This window comes from Buteo buteo, chromosome 21 (genome assembly GCF_964188355.1).
Source record: "Buteo buteo chromosome 21, bButBut1.hap1.1, whole genome shotgun sequence".
NCBI classification, from domain to species: Eukaryota; Metazoa; Chordata; class Aves; order Accipitriformes; family Accipitridae; genus Buteo; species Buteo buteo.
The window spans coordinates 20,360,051-20,375,488 of NC_134191.1; the positions used below are offsets into that span (position 1 = coordinate 20,360,051).

General features: G+C 36.6%; 1 protein-coding gene across 1 annotated transcript in view; it reads left to right on the top strand.

Moving 5' to 3' along the window:
* Nucleotides 1-15,438, top strand: part of DOCK3 (dedicator of cytokinesis 3) — a 208,404-nt gene that overhangs the window by 120,355 nt on the left and 72,611 nt on the right. Inside the window, exons 13-14 of the mRNA XM_075052649.1 lie at nt 727-852; nt 10,820-10,944. Coding sequence (XP_074908750.1) covers nt 727-852; nt 10,820-10,944 — 251 coding nt within the window. The remainder of the gene's footprint in view (nt 1-726; nt 853-10,819; nt 10,945-15,438) is intronic.

Sequence of the window (15,438 nt, forward strand, 5' to 3'; positions counted from 1 at the left end):
ATCATAATGCTTGACTTTGTAACTTTACCCCAATACATTATCCTCATTTTAGGGTGTAGTACGATATAAATTAAAAGCAACTAGAGAAAGCAGTTGGACTGAGATTAACAGTGTAATTATTCCTAGTCAAGCTATTCTGTTGATAGACTTACCAAAGGGTTGCATTGGAAGAGCTCATTGCTGAAGTCAGTTTGAGCACTTGGTACTCTTGAACCATGTTGAGGTACTGAAGGGAATTTCATTAAAATCAACATTCCTGTATGAAGTAGTTAAAGAAACAAGTGGAACAGATACGCTTTGAGATGATTTTTTTTTTTATGGTATTAAGTGGGATTAAAAACACTTTAGAGATGTTCTACGGCATTGTGTGATCTGGTAGTTCAGACAGAGGTGGCATTGCTCATAAATGCACTGTAACCTGCTGTATGTGAGGAATAGAAATAATGCCAAATACTTCACTGTAACTTGTGACATCTCTGTGGAATTAAGTATTCTGATTTTAAAAAATTGTATTTTAATATGATGTTATGCTCTTAACTGATCCCTTAAAGCAGTTTTGTTTCTTCAATTTCAATTTTAAATTACTCCAAGGGAGAAAAGAACTCTACTTATATATTTGTATTAATTTGACTGTGGATGAAAGCATTATTTTACCTACATCCCTTGTATATACAGACATCTAATTCTTAGGTCTGAAAAAATGAGCATCTTTGTTTTTTTTCCTAGGACTTATAATATCTCTTCAGCTTCTTCGTGGCGACATGGAGCAGATTCGAAGAGAAAACCCCATGATCTTTAACAGAGGCGTTTCTGTTACCAGGAAGCTGGGTTTTCCTGATGTTATAATGCCAGGTAAACAAAACAACTCTAATCTTAAAATATTGATCATTTTTTTCTCATACTCTCCTAGACAAGCGCCACAGGGATGGGTGCCTTACTTGAAGAACATGAATAATAGAAGAGTTGCCTTATTTATCAGTAAATGCCAGTTCCAGATTCAGGGAGGCATGCTAAAACATTTTAATCAATGAATATTATAGTAACAGGTGTTAAATTCACATGTACAGAAGGTGATCTGGAAAGATTGCTTTGATATTTCCCCCACCTCCCCCACCAATTAGATATCTCTCATGTATGCTAAGCATAGAGATGTTTCTTTTCAAATGCAAAAAGGTTCTTCTTCCCAATAATCCAAAGCCCAGAAAAAGAGTTTCCACTTTGCCACCTCGATTCTTGCAGTTCGTATGATCCTGTTGTAGTGGTTGACAATGCAGGAGGCTGCAAATCTGGTCTGATTTTCCAGCTGGCCTTACAGAGCACCTAGTCTGTTCAACAGCTGTGTGGCTGAAGCATTGCTGTACTTCGTTTGCTCCTTACTTCTGGAGCAGCAGCTTGAGATGCTTCTTGTTCTGGCACAAGTTGAGGCAGCCCCAGCATAGCCAAGAGTTCATTTAGGAGGAAACCAGAACCTAGCCAGTCATGCAATCAATAGATATAAAACCTGGCATTATAGTGTCTTTGATTTTTACAGTGTAGTAAGAAATGGGCTTACTAATTATATTGCATGTATAGCATTTGAAATACTACCTCATTGCTATGCATTATAACCAAGACCAAGGATGACTTTGCAGACATGGGAAATTTTATGAAAGCATAATGGGGAAAGTATCAGATTTTATTACTTGAAAGTCTGCAGCGACACATCAGTATCAAAAGTAGTTATTGTAGCTTCATTATGGAGGCTCTTCAGAAAGCACAATAAAAATAGGGAGTGGGTGGGAAGAATTTCTAGAAACTTAAAGGATTTAGAACAGCATGTGTTTCATTTAGTAACAAAATTGAAAATAGTAGTAATAGAGCAGCAGAAGATGGGGGCTATAAAGCCAGTTACAAATTTTAGTTTTTAGTGACCTTATAGCCGTTCCAGTCCTAACTCAAAGCAATCAAATAGAGAAAAGGTTAAATATTGCACATTGATATGCAGAGACAGCTGCTGCAAGGTGATCTGCAGTAATTGAGATCACAGCTGGATGTGTCAGCTAAAAGAGCTAGATCATACCTAGAAAAGTCAACATCAAAAATAACATTTACATACCTGTATAAATGAATTGATTCTTCTGCAAGAATTGCTTTATCCTCCATTTCTATGAATAGAGCTGTCCCTCAGGTGCTTCAGACCCCTGAATTTAGCAAGCTTAAGGAACAGCTTTATGGCCTCAGTGTTCCCTTTAATTGTTTTTTCATTTTTCTGGGCCCTAGCCTCTTTCTGCAAGCTGGCATAGTGGGCTGTCTTCCCTGTACCTCTGCTGTTTTGGGCAATGCTTTTCTCCAGGGCTTGAACAAACAGGTTAGCAGTTTTCATGCAGAAGGTGCTCCTAACCTACACTTTAAAAATTATCTATTCATTGCAGCTAATTCAAATTTCCAAACTTTCTCTCTAATTAAGAACTCTAGCGAAAATACTGCCTCAGTGCAAAAGATGTCCACCAAATCTTAAGTATATTGTTATGATCTTTGTGATATTCAGCCTAAAGACCTTGGACATTTAGGTAAATTAAAACCAAATTCCACAGCGTATGTTTGTGATGCTCTCATTGTAAGGCTCACTCTACAGGTACAGTAGTGATCTTCCCAGCCCTGGTCAGCCCATCAGTTTTTCAGATGGTGGTCTTCAAAAGACCACAGTTGCTTGCTAATGTCACGTTTATGAGAACCACAATTCTTGTTGGAGAAAATGCAGGGATTTTAAGATGATAATCTATTTGGAATTGGGCTCAGAGAGAGAGAGAGATCTGCTCAAAATACTGATTGATACAAACACACGTGTGAAAGGACCACCACTCTGCTATTAAATGCTTACTGCCTCTCCAGAGGTGCTGGACACCCAGAACTCCTTGATTCAAAGGGGGTTACAAGAGGTCTGTGTATATAGAGTTTAGATGCAAAGCTTTAGGCATTTGTATTTGGGAAAAAAAGGCTTACATTTGTGGAGAAAGCAGTTTGTAAATGTCTTTAAACACCAGGTAAGAAAAGAAAGGCAGCCAGGGAAGTGTGAATAGACTTTCACTGTGATGATAAATTAGGACGTTGCCAGAGTAGAGACGGGATGTGAAGAGAGAGGTAGCCATGAATGGTGCTCTAAACAAAAAAACGTTATTATCCTGGGGATTCTCCAGGATAATGACATCTCTGGAAAAATTAGGAGAGTAAAATATAATGTAACTTTACTGATGCAGTGAACAGTGTTCATTCTAATTACCTATCAGATTTTTTTAAAATAAAAATATGTTTGGCATTATTCAAGTGACAGCAGATATTTGCCTGTTGTTTGCTTTTAAAACAATAGATCAAACTGGGGTTTGAGTTTACTTGATGTCCAGGATAGAATGTTTGGGTAGCATAAATTAGCTTCTAGGTGCATTAGCCAAGCTCCATGAACAAGGAATGCCTATCAATTTATTTTGTGCTTATGTTGTTACAGCCAGAATCAACCTTTTTTTCTTAGCTTTACTAGTGTTGTGTAAATTAAGAAAATATTTCAGGGGTTTTTTTGGAAAAAAAACCAACCAAAAAAATCAAACCAAAAAAAATCCACAACCAAACAAAAATCCAACCCTGTCATGCACGTTAGCAGTTCTCAGCCATGTCTGCTGCTTTAATTGTCTTTGTCAAACTACCTTTTCCTTGCTTTGCTTCAGAACTGTTTCTTTCTCATTAAAGACAGGGTTTCTTCTTTCAGAGAAGAGCACAGAAAGTTCATGACTTGTATTTTGCAAGTGGATGCAGATTTTTCAAAGCAGTGTGATTTAAAATTTTTTTTGTGAATACATTAATAAAGGCTATGTCACCTAGTATTGTTAAAATATGCAGTGATCGTTCTGCTGAACCAAGAAATCTGTTTTTAAAAATGTAAATAGCTCTAGCATTTCAAATGAATCCTCTTGGTCATAGGTTTTAACATTTTCATTTTCTCTTTTAATAAGAAAACCTTTCACATGTAAACACCTTAACCATTAAAGTTCTCTAGCTGTGTCTTATCACACAGTTTTCCTATCCCATTTTGTTTTCTAAACAGTAGCGTTAGTTCCTGTACCAAGCCCTCTTTTTCCCTCACTCAGATAGGAGCAACATAAGTGGTAGCTGGTCATCATTAAGAAAGAAAGTGCAACCCATCTTTATGTTCTTATATCTTGCGTGGTTATGCAGAACAAGATTAATATCCTACAAAATAACCATGCTTGTCTTCATTTCTAAAGGTAAAATGTTCTTTGTTTCCTGCTGTGTTGTGATCCAAGAAGAGCATTATAAAGACTTTAATTATCTTTTTTGTCCAAATCAGAAGGGATTCAGTCAAACCAGCCTCATGAAGAGGTGTGGTGGGTTTTTGTTCATTTGTGGGCTTTTTTTTTTTCTTTTCTAAACTTTTTCTTTTCTAAATTGCTACTGGTTTCAAGACCATCCATCTGATCTTGACAATTTTACCTTTCCCCAGAGATAAAAGCAATGAGGCATGTGCTGCTTGCCTTTTGGATTGCAACTTTATTTGTATACAGAACTTGCTGATCAGAAATCTATTGCATAGGCATGGCGTTTGTCAGTTCCCCAAAGGACATCCCTTCCCTTCCCCATGTGCTGATAAGTATTCTGTCTTTTACTTTGATCCTCTGATGAAAAGTGCATGCTTCATCTTCTACTTGTGAGTGATGTTTCTTTCTCTTTTTTCTCTCTCCTTGTCTTAATTTCCTGGCTTCTCTCCCTTTCCTTTCCCTTTATTCTCTCCTCTTTCTTTCTGATGCAGAGATGAAGATAGTTGGGTGTAAGTTTCTGCTTTTCTGTGTAATGTCTGCTTATTGCTTGCTTTTTCCCATTTTCATATCTTTCATGGAATGTTGGGGATTGGTAAAGATGGCAAATCATGACATCATAGGGAAACTTTGGTAACAGAGAGGCATAGACTTTGTCTTATCAGTCTCTCTTCATACCACAGTGTTTCAGACAAATTTAGTAGTTATGACAGATCAGTTAGTAAAGGTGAGAAACATCTCAGCATCTGTTCTGTCAGGGAGCACAAAGTCATGGCAAAAATACATTAAGAAACAGACATGACAAAATCCATCAGCTATTCTCAGAATGTTCATGGTGAGAGAGTCAACAAGACTAAAAGACATAATTGTGTAATACTTATCCCCAAAAAGCATTTACAAGGAGAATAAAAAATATTTTTGTGATAAATAAACTTGTGTAAATGGAAAGTTGGAGGAGATAAGAAAAAAATATATTAAAAATCGACTTCCTACTACTGAAAGGAAACTGTTTCAGGGAAATAATTGAATTTAAAAAGAGCATTGTATAAATTCTTTTCTATTCATAGAAGTCGGAACAATGGATAGCAAATAATCTAGTAAGTATTGTTTGTTCCTTTTCCTTGAAACAATTGAGCGTTCTTCTCACTGAAAGCTAGAGGAATACACAGAGTTAAACTTGCATAATGTTCTCTTTATAGAAAAAAAAAAAAAGATAATTTGCCATACAGGCAGTAGATAAAAGTTCTGTTTCCCCTTGCTGCTGTAATATTACTCGCAATAATGTTAATAATTGCATACTATAACTATTTTAATAATATAGGCCTTAAAAAAATTAGTGACTGACTGGCGAAGGGGCAGGGAAATAAGCTGTTGAAATGGATCTAATGTGATTCCCAGAGACTGTCTGACCATACCAGGCTTCTTAATTTTAACAGGCAAGTAGCAGGACAGTGGGCAATCCCGCTGAGTTTTACACAGTGTCAAAGGTGACTTCACTGTTAAAGCAAGCGAAGATCATGCAGCGTGAGGCCTGGCACTCTTAATCTTTTGAGACGTGATTGAGAACAAGTCCATAATGGCCAGGCAGGAAGGCGGCCAGCGAGCGTTGGAGACCCTTCCCATACAGTGCACTTTGTCAGTCTTTTCCTTTAGTCCGTTTGCTTTGTAAAAACAACGTGATGATCACAAAGCTGATTGTGGGCATCGTACTGTTCACCTTGTCTGTGTTGAAATTACTGTACTTCAGAAGTAGTTGCATGGTTTTCATTTGGAGAAAGTTGCAACTTAAAGTAAGGGTGGAGTAAACTGTTTGAGATCAGAATCCAATGACTGGCACCCTGCTCTTTGTGCAGTGGCCTCCAAGCTACTGCAGAGGAGAGCTGTCCATCAAGGGAATGTCTGCTTTCATATCATACTCTTGGCCAGAAGGAAGAGTAAAGAGCTAGAGCAAATATCGCCAAAGCACATTATAACACTATCCATGAATATAAGTATTCTACATTTTATAGTTAGTTTCAAAGATCTTACTTGCTGGACTGAGTCTCAGAGTCCAACCCTTAGTGGTTTAAACTGCTATAACTTCATTTAAGTCAGTGGGCTGATGCCGATGTACTCTAGTCTTGGGGATGTTCATTTATAGATAGGACATAAATATATGGTTTTGTTTTTTCTTCATAAGCCATTGTGGAAGATACTCTGAGTATCCTTCTTGCCCATTCGTGCTCCGGAGATTATCGGCACTCTTCTGTAAAATGCCAGTATTTTGAAAAAGATGCTAAACCCAGTGATGTTAGAGAGTCAAGTAGACAGTATATACCCTAAGTAAATAGGACCATCTCAACAGTTTAAGAAATATAGACATAAATACTAATTTTTATAGCTGGATTGTTTTTTATATCCTTGGCTGCTTAAATTGTAAGAGACTAGACTTTCAGTTTAAAAAATCCAATGAAGATTCTCTGGATAAATACAGTTATTTTACTAAGTTACTTGAAACTAGACCTGCACATCCTGAACGTTGTGAGTTGCCACTTTCCCCCAACTTACAGGGATATATTACGTGTCCTTTACAGGTTCACAAAGTCACAGAACATTGAACTCTTAGAAAACAAATTTGCTAGAATCAAGATGTCAGAGATTTGTTTGCCTCTTTCTCCTGTAGGAACTTCTGTGAATTATATAACTTTTTTTGACGCAGTATTCACCTGTATAAAACAGGGACCATTCCTGTCCTCAGTGTACAAAATCTTTTAGGATCCATTAAAAAAAGTCTTAGATTAAATGCAGATGGTTTCTGTAAACTGTTGCTACATTCTAGTTCAAGTAACTGGTTAGTCTTCTAGTGGAAAACCTACAAATCTTATCAGGACAAATCTCCTACTTACTCTAATAGATACCAGACAATTATTGGCCATTGGACTACTTAATGTTACTAAGTCTCGAAAATGATAAATATTTATTTGGAAGTCTTCTAGTACATTTCTGTATATTGTAAACACAAAATCAATAAATGGCTCATGTAGCCTTTTCCATCATTCCTCTTTTTCCCCTTTACCATGAAGATGGTTTCAGATGATAGGAGAAAGGATTTCATTTCAATATAAGCAAACCCCCCAAAGCTATAATTTTTGATTTATAATTTAAACAGTTGTACATTTGGCATAAGGCTTTGTAAATAGGTTAAAACAAACAAACAAAACCAAACCCCCATAAAGTTGAAGGGAGGGCAAAGGAAGAGCTGCATTACACATCAGAAAACAATTCTTTTTTCATCATTGTGAAAAATACTATATTTCAAAACATTTCATAAAGAATTAGCAACTGCATATGTTAGAACTGCATGTATTTTATGCTAAAAAGCAGTTTACATTTGGTTTTAAATTGAAAACAGTTGTGGAGAGATGGGCTTTAAAAGAAATACTATTCTGAAAACTCTCATTAGGTTTTCAGTTCATCCTTGACAGCCATCTAGCACAAACAGACCTCAGCTTAAAATGTCATCCGCAGGTTTTAGTCTATAAATACTTTTGGCCCACTAGCCTTCTAGCACTTTTTTATTCCTCTACTAATGATAGGAGGCCACAGCTAACCCGGTTTTATAATCTGCTCTGCTCTATATGTGAAGATGTGATGCCTAAGGGATCTAACGTGTGTACCACACCGTTTTTCTCTCAAAATGCAAGAGTTACTGTCACTTCAGAGCCAGCACTGTTTGTACAGTAGTTTGCGCACAGAGGGCATGAATTGTCTGGTTTGTTAGACAAGTTCTTTATCTTTTTCTTTTTCCAATGGAATTCAATATGGGAAAATCTGCCAAAATTTTTGACTTGATATGTAGCTGCCATTCTGTGTTGGAGCTGACAAGGATCACTTCTTGATCATACTGATCACACTTTTTGTTTAGTCACATGCAAGCTGCACTGCGCTCTCTGTTCGTGCACTTGCATGGTGTTGTGCAGAATGTTTTCTCTAGCCTTGCAATTTGCATACTCAAAGTTTTTAATAAACTGCTCTGTGTTCAAGCACTTGCTCTAGTTTCTGTGCAGCCCATTAGTGCATCTGAGCTCAAACCCCTCAAAAAAAGTAGCAACTGGAGAAAAAAAATGGCTTGTGAGGACTCAGCAAGCGATGTGGTTAACTAGTATGTTGGGGAAAGGAGATTCTTCTTTGTAGTCACGTTATTTTCACTGAAATAAACAGAAGTGTTTGAGTTTGTAGTTTTAACTCCAGATTTTGAGGAAACTGATGGGCTCCATACCTAACAGTTTAATGCTTTTTGTCTTTGCTAGATACATATACTTTCCTATTTTTACTATATGTAATGACCTTTTCTATTTTTTTAAGATTCAATAGACAATATTTTTATGAAAGAAGGTGCACCATTATACTCCAATAAAATAATTTTTCCCTTCTTTTTTCTTCATTTTGATGCAAATCCACTGCTTTTTAGATTCCTCTACACCCCACCCCAAAGGCATTTTTTTTAATTAGTGCAGTAATATCCCTCCTGTTAAGCCTAATGGAAGATAAGATGCTATATATAACCAAATGATGCCTTTAATTTAGGCTGGAAAATGATTTGCAATCTGACATTGGACTTTGTGTAGCCAGACTGTCTTCCAGAAAAGAGGTCATAAATAGGAAGCTCCAAAATGCTAATTACAGTGAGTAGAATTAATTTCTATTAAGAATTACAGCATACCAATTGAAACTTTTTTTCCTCATTGTGCAAACTCCGAAGAAAAAAGGATAGAGTATGCTAAGCAGGAAAATTTTCAAAACAAAAGTCCCTACTTAAATTCTTTTGTGAAGAGTTTTGTATTTCCATGATATTCCTATAGTCAACATATAGGTAGCTTAGGTTGATTTTGAACAGCAAGAGAAATGCACAGGTAATTTTCTCTGTTGTTGTGGACTGTGGAGTGTTGCATTTGATGACTAGTCTTTGATGAGAAAAAGCAGATCAAATATTTGAGGTCTTTCACCAGTCTCTTGCTGTCATCTTTTTCCCATTAATGAACCACAGCATTTTCAGACTTCTAACTGTGAGGTGTTTCAAGCAGTCAGCTCTGTGTGAATCCACAGTGAGAGTGAGGTTGATGGAAAAAGGAGGACATTTTGCATGCAGATTCCCATTCATAGAGCGTTCCTAGCAGAAAGCACTGAATGTCAGCTACAGAGCTGTATTTTCCATGCTTAAAAAGTGGTACTTATCTCTAGAAATAAAAATGAAAGTAAAGACAGGACTGAAAGCTTCTATTGTTTGTCCCTACAGTATATTAAGGAACAAATTCTGTGGGGTTATAGACTTCAAGAAGAATTTGAAGTGCTTCTTTGACAGACACAAAAGGATATCCCTCACTGCCTGAAAGCAAATGCTGCCTATTTCATTGTGCTTCTGATTAATAAACAGATTTAACTGCATCAGCTTCTCCAAGTGGAAGAAATCAGACATTCAAGGAGTCTCTGCTTTGCTGGATAACCATTCCATTACTTCATTATTTAGTCACTTGAGGCTGCTTAACAAAGTACTTCCCCTGAAAGGGGTTAATTTTTTATTTTAATTTTTTGTATTTTTATATATTGCCCTTTAGTATATTTGCCTTTCTGGCAAGTAAATAAAAAGAGGTGGTAAGTGTGAACAATCATGAAATGGTGACAGTAACTAAATCTTAAAGAAAAATAGATGCTACCTGCTATCCTTTTGGTGCATGCTTTAGAATTGACTGCATTAGTTTTGAAAGCAAGAGTTTCCCAAATCAGATTCTAAAAAAAAAAAAAAAAAGTGAGCTAGAATCTGTGAAATTCAGGATAAAAAGACCCTAAGATAGATGCAAGCATTTCTATTTCTGAATATAGTCACTTGCTCTGAAAGCTCTTGAAAATGAGGTGGTGAGAAATTGGCAAGTATCCATACTGCCCGCTTTCTTATATCCATGCATATGGATACCAGAGGCTAGCCAGAAATCTAGCATAAAAAAGATTTATAATTCATTCTTAATCCATCTGAACTGAATTACAACCAGGTTTCCAGGGTTGCTTTTATTTTGTTGTTATGATTAAAAGAAATTATGACAATAGAGAAAATACTTGAAGAGCTAACTGAATGTAATTTTCTGCTGATCATCACAAAAATACTTATTTTTCTTAAAATATATTGGACATAGGAAGTCTGATGTTAATGATGTTTTGTCAGGCTTAGCTTGATCCTTCCAAATCAGCTAACTAGATAAAGTAGTAGAAGGTTTTTTCCCCTTCCCCGCTTACACAATAAAAGCAAGTATTGATTCTGAGTTCACATTTAATAAAGGCATTACTAACAACAGTCTGATTTTATGCACTGATATTAAAATGTTCATCTTTATTAACAATTAACTTGCTGCTTGGAATGATTTGGGCATCAGCCATAGTCTTGCAGAACACAGAAAATGATTTGCAGAATCAAAATATGTTGCACACAGGCACTGAGTCTTCCACGCTGAATTTAAGCACGTGACTCCACTCTTTCACTGTAGGTGATATACGCAATGACTTATACCTGACATTAGAAAAGGGAGACTTTGAAAGAGGTGGGAAAAGCGTGCAGAAGAACATTGAAGTGACCATGTATGTGCTTTATGCGGATGGAGAAATCTTGAAGGTAAGTGCTTATTTCCTCTGAGCTTCAGGGACCATCTGCTTGCTCCATAGACATGTTCTCTCCTTTTGTTGCCTCTGATGCAAGGGAAGTGCTAAACTAGCTCTTGCTTTATTTTTTTTTTTCCCCGTAAGTTTTTAAACTGTATATTACAATGAAGAAGTGATCAGTTATAAATTTGAATGAATTTGGAGCACTTCCTCTATATGGGAATAGGGGACTTGGAGAAAATATTCATAAACTGAAAAGCTTATGTAATTTCAAAATGTGATGTCAGTGGCTGTAGTAAAAAGAAAATTTAGAGTAACTGTAGTCAGAAAGAACTGAAGAGTATGTGACAAATATCTAAAATTAAATAATGCGTGTCATATAGCATGATGAAATGTGAGCGCAAGAAAGACTTTCAAACCAGAGTTGTTGGAGTTATGGTACTGAATGTAGTTTTGGAAAATAAATTTGAGTAGCCTTATTTCCAAGATCCTGGCTTTCACCCTGGGATGGCTCCCTTCCAGCTGTGGGTAGTGATGTTTAATCTTTTTCTTTCTTCCTCTCTTCTTGCTTTTAGTATTATTGAAGAGAAGAAAGTAGATAAGTCAGCTTTGTGTGGGGTGGGAGGGTGTGAGGATAGAGAAGTAAATGGAAAGTATTTTGACATAAACATCTATCAGAAATGGAGAAATAGCTGCATTAAAATGTATTAATCATAACTTCCCCCTACCTTTTTTTACCTCCACTGCAGTAAAATGGCCTTTGTAGCCGCTATCGTAGAAGAGTCTAAACACCAAAGTGCTTGTGTGCCAAACTCATTGCCACAGTCTGTTTTTTCAATTGAAAGGAGAACTTTTCCTTTATTACTACAATTGCTTGTGATTTCATTAACAATAAAGTGTATCTCTTGTAAGGAACGGGTTTGTGCTCGTAGCTGTTGCAGGAAGATCACAATCCTTTTCTGTTTAATTGCATTAGGCATACCTTTCAAATTGAGTCACAAATTTTTAATCATCACTTTATTTCGCAGCAGTCTGCCAAAGACCAATATAGGTCTTTACCCTCCCAACTGCAATATCAGCATTCTCCAATGCTAACGTACATAATAGTAGCAAATTATGGTGTAACTGTGGCTAATGATTAAGTATAAAAGCCATATAATTTCTAGACGTTATCAGACTTAACTTCTGTGGTTTTGGTTGGAACGGTCATTCACAGATACGAACTTATCTTTTTCTTACCCTTGCCTGTTATTACTACTGAAACAGTACTTCAGGGCTTTACATGGGATAGTGGAACAGACATGATACAAACAAACAAAGAATAGTAACAGATGGTCAATCCAATGAGAAAAAAATTCAGGTGAATATTTGTCATGAAGGAGAGACTTTACATGGAAAGGATCTTTTGTGGTTTTTAAATTTAAGCCACAAATTTAAAAGAAAATCTTTATACCAGTTTTTACGCTATTGCTCCTCTGTATTGTTGCAGTCAAAGCAACAAAGATACTTCGTTTACGTTAAGGAGATCTTTGGTTCATGACATCTAATGATACCTAAGATCCACTGTATCTGCTATTAAGTGTATATGGCTGCTCTAAGTCTATAGAAATGCCCTGAAAATTAGAAGGATTCAGCTCGTTAAACTGTAGATTTCCAGTTTGTCTCAACTTTCAGAACACAGATTTTTTTGTAAAATACAGGCAAAGTTTGTGCTCAAAATCTTCCCATGCTTCAGGTGAAAAACCCTGAGAATGAAGAGCTCCATCAGTTCTAACCATCCTACCTGTGCAACGGGTTTTTACGAAGTCTAGGTATCCATTTATCTAAAAGGTAGCACAGGTCTGTTAGTCTGGGTTAGTTTAGTCAGCCACTCTAAATGGATGCTGGTTTACCTTTTACATTAGGAATTTAGTTTTAAACCCTAGATGGCTTATTTTTCACTGCAGCCATCTGGTTTATGTAGTCTTTGGTATGGACACCTAGAGCAGTGTGTGATGACCTGCCATTTTCTGTTAGGAGGGAGCTGGTTTCACCCAAAGACAGAGTGTAATGTCATTCCTGGATCAAGCAGCTGTAAAGAGACTGCTAGATCAGGGCTTTCATTTCAGTCATTCAGCATAATCTATAAGAAAATACTGAAGACTGCAACAAGAGGAGTCTAATAACTTTTTAATAAAATGTTAAGAATACGGTGTGTGTTGGATAGGGTTTGGTGCAGTACTGATGAAGGGAATTGCTTTGCCCGGGTTCCCTGTCCCCTGGATGATCGCTTGCATGACCCGAGGTTGCTCTCACAGTCAAGTGTAGCTATTTTCTTTCTTCTATTTCATTTGTCAATTACGACACTAATTTAGTAACTTTCAGTAGGTGATACAGTAGAGAAGCAAATAAAAAACTCCAAGCTCACAATAGTATGGGCAGAACACTGAAAGTTCGGTCATTGACCCCAAAGCACTACTGTTCTTGGTTGAAATATCCTTTACTGTTCCTGACCTATGGCCTTTCCAAAGCAAAAACTGCCAAATGAGAGCCGAGTGCTAACTTACGCAGTACAGCGGGGGAAATTGCCACAAAATTTTCATCTGATATTAGAATAAAATCTCTAATTTTTTTCTGACCAGCAGCACAATCCAAATCTGAATTATACACCTTTATGAAGACTTTAGCAGAACAGTATGCAGCGTTAATGAGAATATTCTGTCTGTTTCAAATCCTTATTGCTGTTGAGTATATCTTGGTCCAGAAATAGTCCTACTGAAAGCAGTGAAATTATTCCCAGAATACAGTGCTGTTCAAAATGAAAATGAGTATTTCCTTTTCAAAATAGTCTTGCGCAATTGTTTGTCTCTTTCAGTATAGCCTGAAAAATAAACCTTGACACATTCCTCACTTATTCTTCTTTCTGCTCCAGTAGCAGGAATATCTTACTAATTGCAAAGCATACCTTAAATGATAAGATAATTACCTGATACTTTTTCTAGTTTAGCTTCCCTTGCTTGCTTCTGCCCTCTAATTCACCTGCGTATTTGGGTCTCGTGGTAACTAGGTGTAAGGAGACTAGTTTCATGTTTATATTTTGCAGATCACAATTCAGAATTAAAGATTAAACAATCCTCCCTCCTCAGGGTATAGACTGTAGTATAAATTTATGGAAACTAAGTTAAAAACCAGAAGAAAAGACTCTTCACCTATTCATTCATTTAAAGTGGATAGCATGAAAGAGCATTCCAAGACTGACCATTTGCCTGCCAGGTGATTTTCTGAGGCAACAGAAAAAATCTCATGTGAAAATTTGAATTTTTACACTACGTCACAGAAGAAATACCAGTACTATTTTGCTTTCTCCTAAGAACCTAATGGAGAATGAGGTTTTGGAATTGCTGTGTTGAAGCCCAACAAGTTACTCTTATCAAAAAAATATAACTGGGATATTGCAGGCATTCTGTTTTTTAGTACTGCCACTACTACGCTCATTCCAACATGTTAGTATCCGCAACAGTTAATTCTTGTTGCTGTATTGAAAAAATCACCTTTATGCCAGGATTGTGGCACATACCCTATGGTTACTAAGACTTACTTGAGAGGACTGAGTTTTGAGTATATGCTGTAGTCACTCATTTTGGATTACAGCCTATGCAACGGATCGCTGTCCAGGGAGGCTGTTCTTGCATTGAATCCCAAAGTTCCAGAGAACTTCTCTTTCTTTTTGGGCTCCTTTACAAATTCTTAACTTTCTCAAAGCCAGAAGAACGTTACCACAGGCCAAACTGATTGGGTCTGGTTAGTGGGATATACTTGACTTGATAGTCCCTTGATTACAGATTAAAAAATCAAATTAACATTATTGATATTTTCTTGGGATAGAATTTAGAGATGCCTTGGGGTAATGACCAGTAGTTGTTCTTGTCATGATACTATTCCACGTGGGGTGTTTTTGCGTCAGAGTTTACATTGCATGTGTTGTTCTGGGTCTGCTTAGCTTCTGTTTCTTCCTGGATTCATTATCCTTAGAGCTGCTAAAAGTGAAGAATCTCTAAGATGTCTTTGTTCTGCATAGTTTTGTAAGATGTCATATCTTTTGGATCACTTTGTAAGTGCTAGGGCTAGAACATGGGTTAGTGCTTATATTAAAAAAAGTGCTTTCTGTTCTGTGTCTTCATTACAAAGGACCTCTTACTGTCCTTTTTTCAGGACTTCAGTATTTCTCCTAACTTCCTTCGCTCATGTTCTGACTAAGGATTTCTGTATTTCCTAAATAATATTGGTTCATGTTTTTCTTAATCTGTATTTTGAGAATACATAGATTGGTCAAGATCTCAGAGCTTTTTAGATCTAAAAGTAGAAATTTAGATCCCGTTATATTTTTAGGTGATGACTATTCAACAGAAATTCTTTGCTTACCATTAGTGAAGTAACTCAGTTAGAATTTTCTGGGATACTCGGTGAGGCTGGATGGTTGTAGTTTCAAAAGACCAACGTTTTTAAGAGCTTGAAAAGTTCAGATATC